General features: G+C 43.8%; 1 protein-coding gene across 6 annotated transcripts in view; it reads right to left on the bottom strand.

Moving 5' to 3' along the window:
• FRY (FRY microtubule binding protein) overlaps window positions 1–21,433 on the bottom strand; it is a 578,021-nt gene that overhangs the window by 408,643 nt on the left and 147,945 nt on the right. For 3 of the 6 annotated variants that reach the window (XM_068267038.1, XM_068267040.1, XM_068267039.1), the window contains exon 1: window positions 1,832–2,138. The exons of the other annotated variants lie outside the window; for them this stretch is intronic. In XM_068267038.1, coding sequence (XP_068123139.1) covers window positions 1,832–2,030 — 199 coding nt within the window. In that variant the 5' untranslated portion in view covers window positions 2,031–2,138. Of the gene's footprint in view, window positions 1–1,831; window positions 2,139–21,433 lie in introns of those variants that run through there. 6 annotated transcript variants of the gene reach the window in all.

The following is a 21,433-nucleotide window of genomic DNA, read 5'->3' as shown; positions in this document are numbered from 1 at the left end:
ATGGTTAATTTCGCATGGCACCCTGCCATGCGAAATCACACGCGAAATCGCGGGTAAAAACGCATGCGGAAACGCATCCGCATGCGTTTTTACAAGCGTCGGAATGCCGGCGAAATCGCGTCGCAACAGTGGAAACAAGCCCTGAGCTGGAAGTGCCCAATCGGCCGCTGAGTCATCGCAAAGTCAGCAGCATGTTACTGTCGGACTTCTGCGGCGACGAATCGGCCCCAGGGATTAATGTAATTCAATGTGTGATGCAGAAATTGTAAACATATTGGCGGTGCATGTGCGGCATAACGGAATACGACGGGGAAATCCGGGACTCTCAGTGACGTACATTCTGTCCAGCAAGAAGTACATCACCGGGTGAGGGGTGTGGGGGCAGCGCTATGCATATGACCCTGTCAGCGCGCACTCTGCCGCAGGGTCATATCATTAATATTTAGTGCATTGTGGTGTGACGGGGGTGAAGCATTGTACCGCAAATGCACAAGCCAGGTGTAAAACCAGCCCTAGGCCTTGTTCATGTTGCGTTCCATTCCCGTGTCCTTTCTTGCTTGACGTTTTATCTTTCCAATGTTTTGTGAACCACTTTTCCAAGCGGTTTTACCGAGCGATTGCGTTTTTTAACTTCCAGATAGTGAACTCTTTGATCTGGAAAAGAATAAATACAATGTATTTATTCTTAGAAACGCAAACGCAATTGATGCACAAAGTGATTTTGTGAGCGTTTGAGTCTTTCCTATACCTTCCATTGAGGCAAAAATCGCCTCACAAATGGCCCATGCAGCGCTTCTCTGAGCGGATCGGAAACAAATCGCTCAGATGGGAACTGTGTCAGAGAAAAATGGTGTAAGCGCTTTCAGGGCATTTTGAAAAAAAAAAAGCCTGCGCTTAAAATTGGCCAAAAACGCCTCTAGCGTGAAAGAGCCCTAAGGCCATTCACACTAGAACGTTTTGCCGCAGTTTCGGCAAAACGCTCAAACGCTAGTGCTTTTTAAAAGCGCTAGCGTAATGAAACCCTATGGGCCCGTTTTTACTTGAGCGATTTGCGCTTATCACCGCAAATCACTCAAAAACAGGCAAAAACACGAAACTCAAACGCGTCGCCTGCACCATTTTCAGACGATTTCCCGGCGATCGCGTTTCAATGCTATAGAAGCGTTAAACGCAATAAAATCGCCGCAGTGTTCAGTGATTTTTCCATGTGAAATCGCGGAAAAATCACTCCTGCAAAACGCCGGAAATAATCCCCACCAACGTTTTGCGTTTCTAAGTGTAAATGGGGCCTTAGAGTTTGTGTTTCCCACTGGATCCCCCATTTCATACAAATTAATAGTGGCGACCAAATCGCCAAGAGCAGGGAGTGACTATTGGTCTATGAGTTTCCTGCAGGATCCTCTCAACTGGACTAGCTCCATCAAGACTTGCTCTGCCAGATTTTGAATATATGCCCCTTAAAAACGCCCCAACTATTCAAAACTGCCTTCACCATCTGATCTCGTTTCTCTACACAGTATTGCACTTTTGACATGAATTGATGTCTTTTTTTCTTTGTCTTAGTTTAGGAAAAAGCACAACAGCGAAATATGAACATTTCAAACTGCCTCATACATCACATACCACATCCTACATAAAATACATTATATAACTTTAGCTGAACAGCAAAGTGTCCATGAAGCATGTTTTGCACTGTATGGACAAAGCATCAAGGGCCTGATAATGCCACAGCACTGTATGGATACTGTGTTTACAGTTCTTCGATCTACTGAATCACAGTGTCCTGAGATCAGCCCTTCACAAACACAAACTCAGCTCCTATTTGACCCACCTGGAATTATTGAAGGCCTCTTTCTTGTCCGTCTTATGGGATCCATTATTTTGATGTTTTTGGGAATCCTGGCCATAAAATCCACTCCTGTGAGCAGCTCTGGGGGAAGGCTGCATCTCCTGGACACCACGAGGTGGCTGTGATTGAGCCAGGATTTGTGCTTAGCTTGGTCATACAAGGTGCTGTCATCCTGTGCCATGGTGCTGTATACCCCTTTCCTTAATAATCACCGGGAATTAATATCCAAATAAATCCAAGCGCTCCCTGTCCTGCGCACTGCTTGAGGGACCATGCTTGTTCATGCACTTGTTTGGGAAGTGTAGCCAGGAGAAAGGCGTGGACTCCGGCAGGTGTAGGATTACTAAACAGCTCAGCCCTGCCACAGGTAAACGCTGAAGGCACGGGGGAGGGGTGAAAGCCAAAACCATTATATCGAAAGTCAGATTTGTGCTGACTTCAAAGGCACAGATAATCTTCCATCCGGGTGTACAAATAAAATCTGTCCCAGGTGTCACCTGGTGTGTCAGGTGATCATCGGAGCAATTTCTCTTGTCTTACATCCTTATGTTAAAAGAACTAGAATGAACTCGCAGAGGTGTGTTCTGAACTTCCTCAAACTTTACTAACTTTACTCTACAGCGAAGTGAGCGTTGCTGCTGGTGCTGAACGATGTCTGAGGGACAGCAGGTGAAGCTTCTGTGCAGTGGGTCACTCAGGACCATTTTTAGAGGCTGTTTTTATAAAACGACTGGATAAAGGTGGCCGTACATCCAGCAATGATGAGCAAATTCAACCAAGAGACAAATCTCTCTCTGATCGAATCTGATATTAGGCCTGGTGCACACCAAAAACCGCTAGCAGATCCGCAAAATGCTAGCAGATTTTGAAACGCTTTTTCTTATTTTTCTGTAGCGTTTCAGCTAGCATTTTGCGGTTTTGTGAAGCGTTTTTGGTGTAGTAGATTTCATGTATTGTTACAGTAAAGCTGTTACTGAACAGCTACTGTAACAAAAAACGCCTGGCAAACCGCTCTGAAGTGCCGTTTTTCAGAGCGGTTTGCGTTTTTCCTATACTTAACATTAAGGCAGAAACGCCTCCGCAATCCAAAATCTGCAGCAGCCCGGGAGTATGCGTTTCTGCAAAACGCCTCCCGCTCTGGTGTGCACCAGCCCATTGAAATACATTACCCAAGCGGATTCGCAGCCGCAAGCGGATCGCAAACCGCAGCCGAACCGCTCTGGTGTGCACTAGGCCAGAGAGAGATCTGTGGGCTGCCCACACACCGCAGGCCGATTCACAATCTATTTCAGCATGAAGTCTCTCGGGAATCGGCCAAGTCCGCCTCGCTGCTGCCTCCCTAGTTTATAGATGTAGATGTACATGTGTGCATTTATACATTACCTGTCCTGTGTTGCGGTGCCCATCCGTCTTCTGAATCCACTGCTGTTCCATCAGCTGTATACACACCAGCGTCATGGCGCACATGTGACATCACACACACGTCACGCGTAATTATGTAGCAAACATGCGGAAACCATGCAGGAAAAAAGTGGCATAAACAAATTAGGTCAAGCAAACACATCGCTCTCCGCTCCAGACTCCATTCAAGTCAATGGGAAGCGAAATACATCACCAAGTACTTGTAGGTGATATAAAATCGGTAGATAAGTCAGAAATAGTGCGCCCCTTTTTCTATGTGAATTTCGTTTTTGTTTTTTGGGCGGGAATTACCGACTTTTGCCGACTTTTACTGCACTTTTTACGCATGTGCTTAAAGCCATGCGTAACATTTTGTGAATGTCAAGATGGTCTTATTTCAGTTGGGAATTTACTGCAAGTGCATTTCCGAATGCAGAAAATGATTGTGAGTCAAGCCCTATGACCAGATAGTGTAGGTAAGCTCTCATACTACATGGAGGTGGTAAAATTAGTCAGTGATTGGCCAATTAAAATTGTATGTGTGTACCAGGCTTTGGTCCCTGTGTTAGGGCTGGAACCCACAAGGGCGATTTTGAGAGCATTTTTGAAGCGTTACAGAACGCTAGCGTTTTGCCAAAATGCTCAACTAATGTAAATGGATGGGGCAACTTCCACTGGAGCGTTTGCGATTCCTCAAATCGCAAACCCAGGACATGCAGCATTTTGGGAGCGTTAGCGCTTCAATGTAAAGTATATAAACGCTGGCGTAATCGCTCATCAAAACCTGCGTGGAGCGATTTTGCTAGCGTTTTAACGTTACCACACACTGTAACAAAATTAAAATGAATTGAATGGACCAATCAGACTTTAAACCGCTAATCGCTAATCGCCACACAATCGCTGGCAAATTGATACACTTTGTAAAATCACTTCCTAAAACGCTCATGAAACCGCTGACAAACTGCTCATACAAAATGCTAGCGCTTGCAATTAGCGATAGCGTTTTGCAGTGGGTTCCAGGCCTTAGGCCTCTTTTCCACGAGCAGTTGAACGGTGTGCTCAGCAAGCAGTTACCAGGCAGCAGCGAGCAGTTGTGAGAGTTTGAGGGGCATTTCACTGCGTGTCAACTGCTCGTGGAAAAGAGGCCTTATGCTCGGTGCACACTTAGCAGAAACGCACACTTAGCATAAAGCATTGATGAAAGTCTATGGGCTGCATGCAAAAGTGCATATAAAAAACACATGCATATAAAAAACACATGTATGCGTGCTTTTTAAAAAACGCTGGTTTTGTTGCATGATATTCAAAATTGCATCAAAAACGCACATAATGAAAGTAAATGGGAACGCAATGTATTGTGTTTTGTGTGTGTTTTTCATGTGTTTTTATATGCGTTTTTTTATTGTTTTGTGATGTATTTCCGCTTCCTGTTGTCTTTCTAGTGATTTGCATAAATTGAAATATAAAAATGCATACAAAACGTGTATGCGTTTTTGTGTATGCGAACCGCAAATGCTTAAAAACGCACTCAAAATGCTAGAAAAATGCAAACGCACTAAAAACACACACAAAAAATAACGAACATGACGATTTTTTGAGTGTTCAGGGAAAGATCAAAACGCTAGCGATTTCCCTAAACGCTCAGCTAATATTAATGGATGGGCCAAATTCCACTGGAGCGATTGCGATTAGCAAAATCCATAACGCAGGACATGCAGCATCTTTTGAGCGTTAGCGTTTGCATTTCTGCAATGTAAAGTATATAAACGCTGGCCTAATCGCTATACACAGCGATTATCTTGGGTTTTTATACTACTGCACACTGTAAAAAAAAAAAAATTAAAATAATTGAAAGGACCAATCAGAATGAAAAAAAAACGTACATTTTTTAAAATCGCTACCAAAATTGCCCAAAAACGCTCATGAAATCACTTACAAAACGCTAGTGACTGAGATAGCGATTTGTAGTGGGTTCCAGGCCTCAAAGTTGGCATTTTAATTTTCTTGTGGGATTATGTCCAATGGTCACATATATAGTAATCTGACTGGATATTTTTATTAACAGCCGTGCAGTGTGAGAATAGAGTTGGTCATAGAGATGCTAATAATAGCATGAAAACTTAATGCAGCTTAGAACTGGGCCAATCAAATGCACTTCCTGCTGTGTTTGATTGGCACAGCTTCAAACTATTTGCATAAAAATTTGCATGCAAGACAGAATTATTTGCATGTCACTGGCTATCTCTGGACTATATTGACTGTCTAGGTTGGTCTTCAAACTACAAAGAAGGCAGGAATGGTTAAAGGCACGCTAATAATTCCAAATTGAAGCAAATTCTATATTACTACAGTAGTTTTCAGTTCTCTGCAGCCTGTGCATGTGATGATTGGTCCATTTCCAAGCTGCACAAATTTACATAAAGTAAGACCTCTTTTCTACGAGCAGCTGAAGGAGGTGAGTTTACCACCTGTCAGCTGCTCCCGTCCACCAGCCGGGCCCTTGCTAGTGTTTGGCACAGGAGGCGCGGGTATGTGGCCCCCCCATGTAGTTGCATCTGAGCATTTAGGGAGCGCTTGAAAACGCTAGCGATTTCCAAAAACGCTCAGCTAATGTTAACGGATGTGCCAACTTCCACTGGAGTGTTTGCGATTCCCAAAATCGTAAGCGCAGGACATGCAGCATTTTGTTAGCGTTAGCGCTTCAATGTAAAGTATATAATCACTGGCGTAATCGCTCATCAAGACTTGCACGGAGTGATTCTGCTGGCGTTTTAAAGTTAATGTACACTGTAACAAAATTAAAAATAAATGAAAGGACCAATCAGACTTTAAAACGCTAATCGCTACACAACCGCTGGCAAATTGATTACACTTTCTAAAATCGCTCCCTAAAACGCTCATGAAATCGCTTACAAACTGCTCATACATAACGCTAGCGATTGCGATTAGCGATAGTGTTTTGTAGTGGGTTCCAGGCCTCAGGGTTAGTTTTCAAGTTAGCTCTAAAATAAAATCTGCCTCATCTTGGAATTACTAGCATTTCATTGATCAGCCCTAGAAGATGGCATGGTTGCTCAGTAAGGCTCCTTTTGCACTATGTGTGGCGCTGCAACGGACAATGTAATTGCTTCGAAACATGATACAATTCTATTTCAATGGTGCTTTCTTACTGGCATGTTTGCAGTGCGATGCACTCTGTTGGGGCAATGCACTACATTCAGGGTGCTACCAGGCTATGTGCGTGGTTCTGGGTGCAGTGCAAGCACAATTCTATGGACTGTATGCCACAGTGTATGTGTCACAAGGAAGACGTGCAATGTGACTTTCCAGCACGTTTCGATTCTATTTCTCTGGATGCACAACAAAACCGATATAATGTGAAAGTAGCCTAAGTCCTAGAAACCACTAGGAATCTCTGTGCAGCGATTCCTAGGGTGATTGTGCTAACGTTTTTTGGCGATTGGAAGCTATGTACTGTAAATTGTACAGTGGTTCAGATTAGCGATTTGTGTTTTTTTTCAATAAACTTTATTATACTTACCAGGTGTCCGGATCTCTGGTGAGTATAAATCGCCCCCAAATCGTTACAAAACCACTTTTCAAAGCGACTTTGCAGTGCTGCTATACACAGCATTGTGCGCAAAATGCTGCATATCCTGCGATTGCGTTTAACCCTAATCACAATCGCACTAGTGGGTTCCCCACCACTCACTTTCATAGGCAAAGCATTTTGGGGAATCATCGTCGGTGATCCGAAAACTCTGCCAAACATGCCCTAGTGAGTCCCAGCCCTAAGGCCCTGACAGGTGAATTCACCACCTGTCAACTGCTCTCCTGCACCAGAAGAGTGCTTCATAGCCGCAGTAACTGCACTGGAAGTGCGGCCCACCCATGGCATCACATCTGAGAGCAGCTGCAGCCATGCTCAGACGTAAAATTTCGTAGTCCTCTGGTGCCGGGTCACCACGTGTCAGGGCTTGACAAGCGTGCGTGGTATTACAACGGCTGCAATTTGGCTGCACCCAAATTGCACTGGCGGGCGGCAGACAGGAGACTGAACTGCTCGCCAAGCAACAAGTTCAGCCTCCCCTCTGAAAGAGGCCATGGACTGTGGTGAATGTGGCTGGCGGGTACCCAAACACAGGATTGTGGCCATTTAAGCTGGCCATGTGGTGCATGCAAAATCTGATATTAATCAAACCAGCATATTTGTTGGCTGAGAGCCCCATCCACCAGGAGAGATTGTGTTCAGCAAAGCATAGAGTGTGTTGCACAACCGTGGCAGCTCACTGAGCAGTGAATGCAGAAACTCTATACGCTGCTGTCTTGACGCACGGCTGATTGGAATAGGGCCAACAACCTCAAAGATATACTGATCCGGTATTGAGGTGTTTAAGCACAGGATCTATGTTCTGGCACTGGTGCTCCATTCATTTGAATTGGGTGTCAAACACTGCAGTGCCAACCACACAATTCATGTCATGTCAGCTCTCTTCAATTTAGTGCCAGGCGGTTTTGGCGTGGCCTTCAGGGGATGGACCAGGGATTTCAGTGTAGGGCTTCTTCATTAAATGATTATTGTGAATTCAATTTTATGGCTGGTGGTTTGATTGGGGTGTAGGAATTACATAATAACCAGAAAGGGAGAAGCGTTTCCATTCCATGTGACTTATGCTGGGGAGGGAGGGACTACAGTACAATAATAAAGAAGGGGCACAGTATTCTACATGAAGAGGTTATTATTGGGGATTTACCAAGACGTTCAGGCCTTGTTCACATTATAGACGTTTTTGTCAAATTTTCAGGCTACTTTCACACCAAGACATTGCGTTTAGGGGACGTTATAGGTTGCATTACGTGCCCCTAACGCAACGCCTGTTGGTGGTTAATAGCAGCTCTTGGTGCTCCTGTTCTGTCGGATAAGCTGGGGAGACCACGTGAGCGGAGCTCTCCGCATCACGTGGTCCCGCCAGCCAATCAGCGGCCGCTCCTGGAAGTGCAGTGAATAATAAGTAGCCATGTGCCTGGCTACGTAGCGGACTCTCCCCGCCTCCTCTCCGCCCATAAAATAAAAAAACACCCATACTGAGCATGTGCAAACAGTCTAACGCGGCTTAAGCCACTAAAACGAACAGTACTTCAAAAGAATGTGCAGCGTTACTGTGTAACGCAACGTGGACACTGTGAACAGCCCATTGATTTTTCATTGCTGTGCGGTGGGCTGCGTTACAGGCTGTTCTAACGTGAGCCTGTAACGTCTTACTATGAAAGCAGCCTAAGTGCTTCAAAATCGCCCTGAAAACGCTTGTGCAATGATTCTCTATGAGAGAGTTCATATCAGAGTGGTTTGTTTGCGATCCGCTTTGAAAAGCGGTGCTTGGGCCATTTTTGAGGCGATTTGCCTCAATGGAAAGTATAGAAAAAACAAAACGCTCACAAAATCGAGGTGGCAAGCGATTGCGTGAGCGTTTTTTTTTTAAACCTTGTATTTATTCCAGATTTTTTTCCGGATCAAAAGACGGAAGCGCTTTGCCAAAGCGCTTACAAAACCCCCCACAAAAACGAGCGAACATGCAGAAAATCGCTGGAGAAAGCTTTAAAAAAAAGTGGGAAAAAAGCCCACCACGGACGGACACGCGAGCCGAATGCAATGCGAACAAGGCCGTAGGGAGAATTAAACTGCTTGGTTAAAAATCTTGAAATTGTCAACTGAAATTTGATTTTTTTTTTATGTTGTTTATTAGTAAGGCGCATGTTGGAGGTGGGCAGGGTCTTTCTGGCCACAGAGCTTTGTACTGCATCAATTACGTTTTTGCCCAACTACCAGTCTTCATATTAAAGCCATAAGGGCTTGTAACCCACTAAAGCATTTTTTTTGAGCGTTTAGGGATCGCTTTAAATCGCTAGCAATTTCCCTAAATGCTCTGAAAATGTAAATGGATGGGATAGATTCCGCTAGAGCGATTGCGATTAGGCAAATCGCAATTGCAGGACATGTAGAATTTTGGGAGTGTTTATATTCTAATGTATTCAGGTCCGGATTTACTTCACAGGAGCCTATAGGCACAGATGTCCTGGCACCCTAGTCTGCACCCACCATGAACCTCCAAACGCAAGTGTGCTGCCTGTCCCAGCTGTCACTTCTCCGTTACTTCCCTTGCCAGTCATTGGTAGCCACAGGTGTCTCTGTAGCCAGAAGTACCCTCAGAATTAAGTAGCTAGAGGTTCCCCTGACTGAAGGGAGATCTTGTCAGTGGATTGTCGAGAGCAGGATGAATAACCTCTCATTTACTCTCTGCCCTGGACTCTGCATAGGGAAGGAGGGAGGGGCTTGGGGAGGGGAATGATCTGCCTTTCCACCAGTAGGCGCCTGTAGGCACATGCCTACAGTGCCTTGTGGTAAACCCGGCCCTGAATGTATTCTATAGGAGCAGGGAAATCGCTTGCAAAGCGCTATCACAAAGCGGTTGCCATAGTGCTCTGCACTTTGCAGTGGGCCCAAGGCTTAAAGAGGAACTCCAGTGAAAATAATGTAGTAAAAAAAGTGCTTCATTTTTTACCATAATTATGTATAAATGATTTAGTCAGTGTTTGCTCATTGTAAAATCTTTCCTCTCCCCGATTTACATTCTGACATGTATTACATGGTGACATTGTTACTGTGTGCAGGTTATGTAGCTGCTGCTAGCTGTTTTGGCTGTTAGAGACAGCTGTAAACAGCTTATTCCTGTCTGTGAACCTTGTTACATTGTGGCAGATTGCCCAGAGTACCGCGCTACTCAGAGCTTCTTGTGGGAGGGGTTTCAACACAAAATCAGTCATACAGCGCCCCCTGATGGACTGTTTGTGAAAAGCATTATATTTCTCATGTAAAAGGGGGTATCAGCTACTGATTAGGATAAAGTTCAATTCTAGGTTGGAGTTTCTCTTTAAATCTTCATGGTGGTCCCAGAGACTCCAGCCTTCAGTGAAGACAAATCTCTCTCTAGCCCTTCAAAAAAATAATAAATCTGAAATTGGGCTCTGCTGAAGATAGTCATACTTGAGTTTCTTTTTCTGGCAGATTTGATCACTATTCAAAGCACTGTCACTTTTTTTTGATCTATCAACTTGAGATCAGAACCAACATTCTTATTATTACCATTATATACTGTAACTTATGCAGAATATAGCAGTGAAACCCTTTTCCAGCCTTGTTCCTTTCAGTTTGATCACTGCTCTTTAGCGGGGATATCAACCTCCCTGGCGGTTTCATGTGAATGTACAGAATCAGAAGAGCTTCACTTTTGTAGTGTTTTTCATTTGTTTCGAAATAGAAATAGGGAACTCCTTTTAACAGTAGCTTGTTATCAGTTATAATACTAATATTATACTTTTAAATGAAAGTGTACATTCTCAATGTTTTCCTATCCTTTTCCTTCACAGAACAAATAGAGCCTTCAGCCTTGGATTGCAGAATCAATGTGCGAACAGCCGAGCTGTGTTAGCTAAATATTTGCACACTGCAGGTGTAAAACACACCACTCTAGCCAGATGTCACAATCTGCTGTACTTTCCAGCCCTGACCTCAATTATCCCCGCAGCCGGGAGCAGGTGTTTAAAGAGACACTGAAGCGAAGAAATATATATGCTATAGTGAATTGGTTGTGTACTATGAATAATTACTAGAAGATTAGCAGCAAAGAAAATATTCTCATATTTTTATTTTCAGGTATATAGTGTTTTTTCTAACATTGCATCATTCTCTAATATGTGCAGATTACACAACACTCAGCATTCAAAATGATTCTTTCAGAGCAGTCTGTGAACTAATGACCTCTCCTCTGGCAGAGAAAAAGTAATTAGTTCACTTACAGTTGAGATAATAAAAGTCAGATAACAGCCCTCTCCACGACTTTGAAAGTCGTAGAGATTAATGGATTTTTTGCATAGAGATAACAACTAGAGTTTCTTAACTCTTCCTGTACTGGAAACCATTATACTGATATATCTGATCTTAATGTTTTATTTCTTAGCTGTACTACACATACAAATCATAATATCATCATTTTTTTTCAGCTTCCGTGTCTCTTTAAGGCCTCTTTCACAGTGGGACAGTGCGTTTGATGCGACGTTAAAGTCACAGAACGTGCCCCTAAAGCAACGCATTGAAATACTATAACTTGGACGTTATTTAGCCCTGCGTTTGGTGCGCCGTTTTCGTCGCACAGTGATGGAACGAAAACAGCGCATGCGTTACATTTGATTTTTTTTTAAACCTTACTGAGCATGTGCAACACACATAACGCAGCAAATGTATTGCTAAACGCACAGCATGCAGCACTTTCTAAATATTGCTATACGTTACACACAACGCAACTTGTGCACTGTGAATGTTGCACAGACTTAATAGTGCTGTACGTTAGTGTACGTTAAAACATTTTCTAACGTGCGACTTTAACGTCGCACTGTGAAAGAGGCCTAAGGGACAAAAATAACTTCAGTACTAGTTCACATGACACAACTCTGCATGACACCTTACTGCCCATACAGTTCTATGGGCCTGTTCACAGTACTCCGTTGTAACTGATTGCGTTATTCTAACTCGCTTCAGTTCCTATTGCATTTCACGCTTATTATAACTTGTGGGTTATGCAACTGACCACTGTGCATCCAGGCAGTCTCAATCAATAGAAGTGTTGAACATTAGACAAAATAAGAATATTACCATAGTGACCTATAATAACTTTAGTGTGCAGAATAAGTTTGCACTTACAAGGAATTTGACTTGGTAGCTGCTTAAAGAGACTCTGTAACAAAAATTGCATCCTGTTTTTTATCATCCTACAAGTTCCAAAAGCTATTCTAATGTGTTCTGGCTTACTGCAGCACTTTATACTATCACCATCTCTGTAATAAATCAACTTATCTCTCTCTTGTCAGACTTGTCAGCCTGTGTCTGGAAGGCTGCCAAGTTCTTCAGTGTTGTGGTTCTGTGATGCATCTCCCCCCTCCAGGCCCCTCTCTGCACACTGCCTGTGTATTATTTAGATTAGGGCAGCTTCTCTCTTCTCTTTTACAAGCTGGATAAATTGTCCTCTGAGCTGGCTGGGCTTTCACATACTGAGGAATTACATACAGGCAGAGCTGTCTGCACTCTGCAGGAAGAAACAGCCACTTCAGTGGAAGATAGCTGCAGGGGGAAAGAAACACACAATTGATCTCTTGAGATTCAAAAGGAAGGGTGTATACAGCCTGCTTGTGTATGGATGTATTTTCTATGTGTGGACATACTGTACATCAACCTACTTCCTGTTTTGGTGGCCATTTTGTTTGTTTATAAACAAACTTTTTAAAACTGTTTTTAACCACTTTTAATGCGGCGAGGAGCGGCGAAATTGTGACAGAGGGTAATAGGAGATGTCCCCTAACGCACTTGTATGTTTACTTTTGTGCGATTTTAACAATACAGATTCTCTTTAAGGAGACTCTGAAGTCTCCTAAAAAGAGGTTTTTACTTTAAAAACCTCTTTAACCTAATTGCACCTCTTAAAACGCTGCATCCTCGCGGCTGACAATGCCAAAAGTCACCCCTAATTACCCTCACAAAATCCACGACTTTCTTGGTCGTGGATTTTGCTGCTGGAAGAGGCAGAGCTTTCAGCTGCAGCTCTGCCTCCATGCGAGTCTATCAGCGCTGATTGCCGCCTCTGCCCCGCCCCTCTCAGTTAGAGGGGCAGGCGGAGGCAGCGATCCAGCACTGATAGACGCATGTAGAGGCAGAGCTACTGCTGAAAGCTCTGCCTTCATGCGGAATGAGCCCTGCAATGTCCCCCAGCTAATTTGGGGTGATTTATGGCATTGTCAGCTGCGGGGATGCTGCGTTTTAGGAGGGGCAATTAGGTTAAAGAGGTTTTTAAGTAAAAAACTCGTTTTTAGGAGACATCAGTGTCTCTTTAACGGACCCAGACAATATTATACAAGGACATACAGTATAGATAATTACAGATCAAGGATAGTATAAGAATTTTAAAATGGGATGAAGAATTAATTTTCCAGTTTGAATACTGTGCAATAGTGTTTTCAAGTCCTAGCAGGTTCAGAATTAGCGTGGTTCTGCATTAAGGACGGCAACCGCCTGAGGGAAGAAGCTGTTCTCGTGCCTGGAAGTTTTTGTTGCGACTGACCGACATCTAAGGCCCCATTCACACTTAGAAACGCAAAACGCCGGAGATTTTTTCCGGCGTTTTGCAGGAGTGATTTTCCGCGATTTCACACGGAAGAATCACTGAACAGTGCGGCAATTTTGCTATGATCGCATTAAGCGCATCTTTTTGCTGCGATCGCGTTTAGCGCTTCTATAGCACTGAAACGCGATCGCCGGGAAATCGCCTGAAAATGGTGCACGTGACGCATTTGCGTTTCATGTTTTTGCGCGATTTGCAGCAATTAGCACAAATCGCCCAAGTAACAACGGGCCCATAGGGTTTCCTTACGCTATCGCTTTTAAAAAGCGCTAGCGTCTGAGCGTTTTGCCGAAATTGCGGCAAAACGCTCTAGTGTGAATGGGGCCTTACTCCTGAAGGCATAAGCTGAAAGATGGAATGAGCAGAGGCCAGTAACCCACTGAGAAGCGATTTTCTGAGCGTTTTGCGATTTGAAAGCTATTGCTAATGTAATGCTATGGGTGTGATCCCACTTGAGCGATGTGACTTTATAAAAATGCCCCATAGCATTGCATTAGCAAGAGCTTTTTCAAATCACTACCGATTAAAAATCGATTCTAGTGGGTTTCTGGCCTAAGAGGGGTCAGAGGCAATCTTGGTCTCTCTCGTTCTGCACCTGCTAGCGTAAAGATCCTGCAGGGAATGTAAGCTGCAGCCAATTATTCTTCCTTCTGATTGGATGATGTGCTGCAGTCTCAACTTCTCCTGTACGGAACATGAGCCAAACCAGTTACTAGTGATACTTTCTCTGAATCACTGTACATAATGGTGCCTTACATTTAAGAAGCTTTACCCTGTCTATAAAAGGTCTGATTTCCTGTTGCAAACAAATATGCGATGTTCAGCAATGTTACATAGTTATTTGGGTTGAAAAAAAATCAGAACCAATGTATTTTGTGGGGAAAGTTCATGTAAGCTCAGGACCAGGGCCGGTTTAAGCAACAATGGGGCCCCAGGGCAAAATAAACCTGGGGGCCCCCCCAACATATACCCCGGAACAAAAATCGGCATTAGGGGACCTTTTTTGCAGCTGGTATAGTCAGGGTGTGAAGTCCCAATCGGTCGGAGCTCCACATTCTGGCTATCCCAGCCTGCATGGGGGACAAGGGGTTAAAAAGTTTCAGGAGGGGGGACCCCACATAATTCTTTTTTTTAAATTCCCACACGCTAAACATAAAAAAAAAAAATTGGGAAAAAAATGCCAGGGATCTTCATACAGCCATATTGCGGCTGTATAGCGATTCCTGGCCAAAGTGCTGCAGCTGCGTATGGACCCCCTGGAAACCCTGTCAGGAAATTTATTGCGCTTTCGTTTGATGCATGTAAAATTACACTACTGTTAGGTTTGCTACTAAAAGTGACATTTGCCGCATTTAAAACTATACTTTTTTCCTTCGAAACTTTTAAATCTATTTTCTCAAAAACTATAAGGTCTTTTTGAAAAATTGTTTTTTCCTCTTATTCCTAATGATTTCCTTAACGTATCCTGCAAATTTAGGGTTACTAGCATTTAAGGTGGATTTGCTATCAACCATTAAAGTCGGCAGGTTTTTAAATGTGTATTTTTTTTCCTTTGAAACTTTAAAATCGATTTTCTCAAAAACTATAAGGCCAATTTGAAAAAAAATGTTTTCCTCTTGGAGCCACTGGGGGCCCCTACAAGCTCTGGGGCCCTGGGGCAGCTGCCTCCTCTGCCTCTATGGTAGCGCCGGCCCTGCTCAGGACCCCTAAGCATCATACCAGACGGTGCAGGATCAGGCAAGCCAAGCCATAGCGAAATAGATATGTACAAAAAGGATCCGCAATCCAGACCAGGTTGAAGTAAAAGGCTGATATCTTTATTCAAAAATCGTAGTTACGATTAAGGGCAGATGGTAGGCCCGATACGCGTGAGTTGATCCTGTGATTTTATTGCATGTCTGTGGATTTTTTGAATAAAGATATCAGCCTTTTACTTCAACCTGGTCTGGATTGCGGATCCTTTTTGTACAATGTATTTTGCCAAGTACAGCAGAAGTTGTACCCGGGATTGTTTGCGGCACATACAGGGTCGGTGATGGTACAGTAAGCATAGAAAAAAGGAGGCAAGCAGTTACATTAATAATGCAGTATAGTACAATAAGAATATACATGAGACAAATGCGCAATTTAAAAACAAGTTGAGAAGGACCGGAGGGAAGTCTGAGCGCTGTGTGAGCAGAGCTGCCCCGAATCGGCGGTGCTCAACTTCTCGCAGCAATTCAGATGCCTCTCACTGTGTCCAGAGAGAGAGAGGAGAGTGACAGAGAGAGAGAGAAAAGAGAGAGACAGAGAAGAGAGACAGGAGGAAGGGAGAGAGGAGAGACAAAGAGAAAGATGCAGAGGAGAGAGAGAGAGAGGAGAGTGACAGAGAGAGAGAAGAGAGAGAGAGAGAGAGAGAAGAGGCAAAGAGAAAGATGCAGAGGAGAGAGAGAGAGAGAGTGAGAGAGAGGAGAGTGACAGAGAGAGAGAGAAGAGAGAGAGACAGGAGGAAGAGAGAGAGAGGAGAGGCAAAGAGAAAGATGCAGAGGAGAGAGAGAGAGAGGAGAGTGACAGAGAGAGAGAAGAGAGAGAGAGAGAGAGAGAGAGAGGAGAGGCAAAGAGAAAGATGCAGAGGAGAGAGAGAGAGAGAGAGAGAGAGAGAGAGAGAGGAGAGTGACAGAGAGAGAGAGAAGAGAGAGAGACAGGAGGAAGAGAGAGAGAGGAGAGGCAAAGAGAAAGATGCAGAGGAGAGAGAGGGAGAGAGGAGAAGAGACAGACAGAGAGGAAGAAAGACAGAGGAGGAAGAGAGACAGAGAGGAAGAGAGAGAGAGACAGAGGAGGAGGAGAGACAGAGAGGAAGAGGGAGAGAGAGAGAGGAAGAGAGGGAGAGGAGAGAGAGAGACAGAGAGGAAGAGGGAGAGAGACAGAGACAGAGGAGGTGAGAGAGACAGAGAGGAAGAGAGAGAGAGAGACAGAGGAGGAGAGAGAGACAGGAGAGAGACAGAGAGGAAGAGAGAGACACAGAGGAAGAGAGAGAGAGATGGATGAGAGACAAGAGAGAGAGACAGATTGAGAAGAGAGAGAGAGACAAAATAGAGAGTAAAAAGACCGGAGAGAAGAGAGTGAGAAACAGACAAGGGTGAATGAGAAAGCAGACTGGTGGATGGTGAATGGAGGCCACGCTTAACGCTAGCGCCTCAGCCATACGTTCATCAAGGTCCACCAGAAAACAAAGTACAACACCAGCCTGCTCCCTCACATATCCCTGTTGATCCAGAAGAAGGCAAAAAACCCTTACAAGGCATGGTCCAATTAGCCCCAAAAGGAAAAAAAATTCCTTCCTGACTCACGATGTCAATCAGATAAAATCCCTGGATCAACACCACTGGAAATTACCTAGTAATTATAGCCATGAATGTCTTTCAACGCAATGCATGTTACCCATGCAGCTGCTGGGGTCCCGCAAGTACATTTCACATGATGGTTCTAATTTATTTAAAGTGGTCTTTTGGTATGAGAGGGATATGGAGGCTGCCATATTAATTTCATTTTAAACAATGCACACTGCTTGGCTGTCCTGCAGATCTGTAATACTTTTAGCCATAGACCACATGTGTCGAACTCCAGGCCTGGAGGGCCAGATCCATGCCAGTGTTTAGGATGGACTGAGAAAGAGAGGTATGTGTTCTACCTGATGGACCACGCCTTTCCTGGTTCAGACCCATCAATTCATTTGAGCTGTATAAAAAATGTGTGAGGATCCCGGCCCTCGTAGAAGTGGTTTGACATACCTGCCATAGACCCAGAACAAGCATTCAGATCAGATGCTCTGACTGAAGTCTGAATGGAGTAGCCACATGCTTGTTTCAGGTGTGTGATTCAGACCCTACTGCTGCTAAAGAGAAAAGTAGGACTGCCAGGCAACTGGTACTATTTAAAAGAAAATAAATATGGCAGACGGCAGAGTCCATAGGCATCTCAGTTGAGGTGTACTTTAGTGCATTCGGTATTATTATGAATTATTTATATTGCGCTGACATCTATCACAGCGCTGTACAGAGTATATTGTCTTGTCACATAACTGTCCCTCAGATGAGCTCAGGGAAGCCAATCAACTTTGTATCTTTTTAGGATGTGGGAGGGAAACAGAGTGCCCGGAGGAAACCCACACAGACATGGGGAGAACATACAAACTCCTTGCATATGGTGCCATGACTGGGATTCGAACCTGGGACCCCATGCTAGTATCTTGTGTCTATTCTTTCCATTTTTTTTATTTCTAAGGACAGCGCTTATAATAATAATAATAATAATAATCTGAACATCTGCAGCCACTGGGACACGTTTAAGAGGCCACCCAGCAGTGTTAGGGAGTCTTGCATTGATCTTCTTACTGATAGGTACTTGACCTAGCCAGGATTCAAACCCTGGTCTCCCATGTCAAAGGCAGAGCCCTTAACCAGTACTCTGTTCAGCCACCAGCTATAACATTTATATCGCGCTTTTCTCCTGGGGGACTCAAAGCGCCAGAGCTGCAGCCACAAGGATGGGCTCTATAGGCAGTAGCAGTGTTAGGGTCTCCTACTGAATAGGTGCTGGCTTACTGAACAGGCAGAGCCGAGATTCGAACCCTGCCTGGTCTCCTGTGTCAGAGGCAGAGCCCTTAACCATTACACCATCCAGCCACAGCTATAATGCATGCAGTGCAACTACTAAAAATGTTAACAAATAAAAAATAACAAATTACATTCATTATTTAAACATGCATTATTTTGGAAACCAGATAATGAACAGTTGTGTAACCACTAAAGCATACTATAATTGGTACACCAAAACCATCACTTACGGTATATTGCTGAAGTTTAACAGCCACTTTATACAGCTCTGTACCTACAATAATGGCCTGACAATAAAACTCAAAATAACTCACTGCAGCATTATGTACCGAGGAACTGGCTAAACAACTCGCAACTGTTTCATAAAGCTGCATGTTTTTGGTATGATGCCGGTAAAAGGTCAGGGTTATAGTTTTATTAGGGTTAGAGTTAAGGGTAGGGCAATCTGTTGCAGAGAGGTGATTAGCAAGAGGCTCAATTCACTAAACGTTACCGCATTCGGTAATGCAGAAAACAGCTGATTTTACTGAACGTCTTGTCAAATTTCAATTCACTAAGGCTGTTACCGACATGGAAAAGAAAAATTACTGACTAGTGAGGTAATTACAGACTTGTGCCGTAAGTACCTCAATAAATGTCACAACGATTACAGCATTCGGTAAAAAAGCGAGATGTTCAGTATTTTACCTCCTTGCATTTTTGGGTAGCGTTTTTGGTGTAGTAGATTTCATATATTGTTACAGTAAAGCTGTTACTGAACAGCTTCTGTAATAAAAACGCCTGCAAAACCGCTCTGAACTGGCGTTTTTCAGAGCGGTTTGCGTTTTTCCTATACTTAACATTGGAGGCAGAAACGCCTCCGCAATCCAAAAAATGCCTTAGCCCGGGAGTATGCGTTTCAGCAAAACGCCTCCCGATCTGGTGTGAACCACCCCATTGAAATCCATTACCCTAGCGTATCCACAGCCGCAAGCAGCTGTAAAAACGCGAGAAACCCGCTCGGTGTGCACCAGCCCTAATTTGAGATTCTGAATCTCCATTTAACAAAAAAATAATGTTTTATTTGTAACTATCTTGTCAGTCTTGGACAAATTTCCCCACTTCCTGTGTTAACAGGAAGTGATAGATATTCTCAAAGATGGGGCTACAACACAATGCTAAAAATCCAAAAGAGATTCTAGATTTTGTTTTATCCAAAATAAATATTTAAAAAAAAATCCTGATTTTTAATCTTTAAGTAAAATAGCCTACAGAACACATTGTTCTGAGTCGTGTCCAAAAAATTAGCTGTATCCGGCTAAGAGCTAAAACTGGAAATAAAAAAAAAGCTCTCGGGAATTGGACAGTCCAGTGAAGGCATAATTAGTGGGAGGGCGTGTCCAAACTCTTGATTTGTCCAGAGGCAAATCTAAATGTACATTGCCAAGAGGTGACTGGTTAGTGTGAAATGCTTTTTAGTCATCCAAGCAGCAATTATCTGAGTCATTTATCAACCTATACTTGCTAAACAACAGTTACCAATAACACTCAAGTAATTGGTTTAAGGAATAAAGCACGTGTTGGCCTGCAGGCCCTGACTAGGAGAAAATAGTAAGTAACAGCAAGCTGACTAACAAACTCTCCTAGCCTGGATGCAAGGATAGGCGGAAGGCACAGCTTCCATGGCAGTTGCCGTTTATATAGGAGCCCAGCATTTTAAAATCAGTATTTCGAGGCACTGCTGTAGAGATGGTATACTGCAGGTGTGTGAAACTCCAATTGAACGCTGGGACCAATTGAAATTGAACGCTGGGACCAGGTTGCGGGCCAACCTCAATTTCTAGTGGCCACCTCCCTCCCATACAAAGGTCCCTGGTTTTTAATGGCTCCCCCTTCCTTCCCTATACAGTTCCCTGGTGTCTATTGGCACCCGCTCCTAAGCAGTTCCCAAGTGTCTAAGGCCTTCCTTCCTGCCCTATACAGTTATCTGTTGTCTAATGCCTCCTCCCTCCCCTATACAGTTCACTGGTGTCTAGTGGTGCTTTCTCCCTTCCCTATACAGTTTCCTGGTGTTTAGTGGTATTCCCTCCCCTACACAGTTCCTTGGTGTCTAGTTGTCCCCTCCCTCCCATATACAGGTCCCTTGTATCTAGTGGCCCCCTCCCTCCACTGTGAAGTTCCCAGTTTTGTGGTGACCCCTCTCCCTCCTATATAAAATTTCCTGGTGTGCTTTCCCCCATATGGCTTCTCTGGTGATCTAGGGCTTCACCTCCAATACAGCTTCCCTGGTGGTCTAGAGTGGGCCAAGTACAATGCAGAGTGGGGAAACTACTTGGGGGTCAATTATGATGGCTCGGCGGGAGAGAGTTGGGATCCAGAGCTTGACACGTATGGTATACTGTACTGTTTTTAACAGCCAAATAAGAGGGTAATTGGATGCAAAGCCATGATCAGCGAACCGATAAGGCCATGGAGTTGTAACACACATCCAGCAGAGTTCATTTTGGAAGGATGGAGGGCAGTCAGCATCCTTACTGAACGCCTATTTTTGGTTCCTACAGATAATGGTTCCCATACTCAGTAGACTGAAAATAACATCTTGGAAGATGAACGGTGGTTCAAGGGTTTGCGTGTGTATTAAACAAAACAACGGCTAACAAGCAGCTCTACCTGGTCTTTGTCACTGGCCAAATGAATCTAGCAAGTATGATGTTTTCTGCTATTGTCAGTAGTCATAGTCAAATGGTCGTCCATGTGTGAACAATCTACTGACATCATACATCAAAACCTCCCTGGCCCTAGCAAAGAACAAGCGGCATCAACTCTGCATGATTTCTGTGTATGGTGCGTCATAAGAGGATGAACAACATGACAAGTATTAATCTTAATGGCTGGAGGTCCAAAAACACATCTGACAATCTGATTTGTGAACACTAACGACTTATGCTTGTCAGCTGTGTACTTAGCAGAGCTGAACTCAGAACTTCCTCTTTACTCTAAATTTTAGAGAGTCTAAAAGATAAGCAGCAGCATAACCATTAAAGGAAAACATTTCTTAGTTACAGCTGATACAAATCCTGCAATAATTCTGCAGTGTCTACTTCCTGCTTTCTTGGAAGCAGACATAGGGTTACTCCGCTGTTGAGGCAGGCAGCTGACACAGCCGATAGATCAAATTACACTTGTGATTAGTCACAGATGACGAGGAATTACACAGGCTAAACTCTCTAAATACATACAGGGTACATTTCTCAGTTTTTGGGGGGTTTTTTTGTCCACTTTAAGATTATTTTTTATAGTGAAATCCATGATGCATGATCACCTCTAACCTTAGAGAATACGCTAAATTAAACTGAATTAGCTACATAAAAATAGAGAGAATG

This window comes from Hyperolius riggenbachi, chromosome 2 (genome assembly GCF_040937935.1).
Source record: "Hyperolius riggenbachi isolate aHypRig1 chromosome 2, aHypRig1.pri, whole genome shotgun sequence".
Taxonomy (NCBI): Eukaryota; Metazoa; Chordata; class Amphibia; order Anura; family Hyperoliidae; genus Hyperolius; species Hyperolius riggenbachi.
Note: the sequence above shows the minus strand (reverse complement) of the source record. Positions and strands in the feature narration are given on the sequence as shown.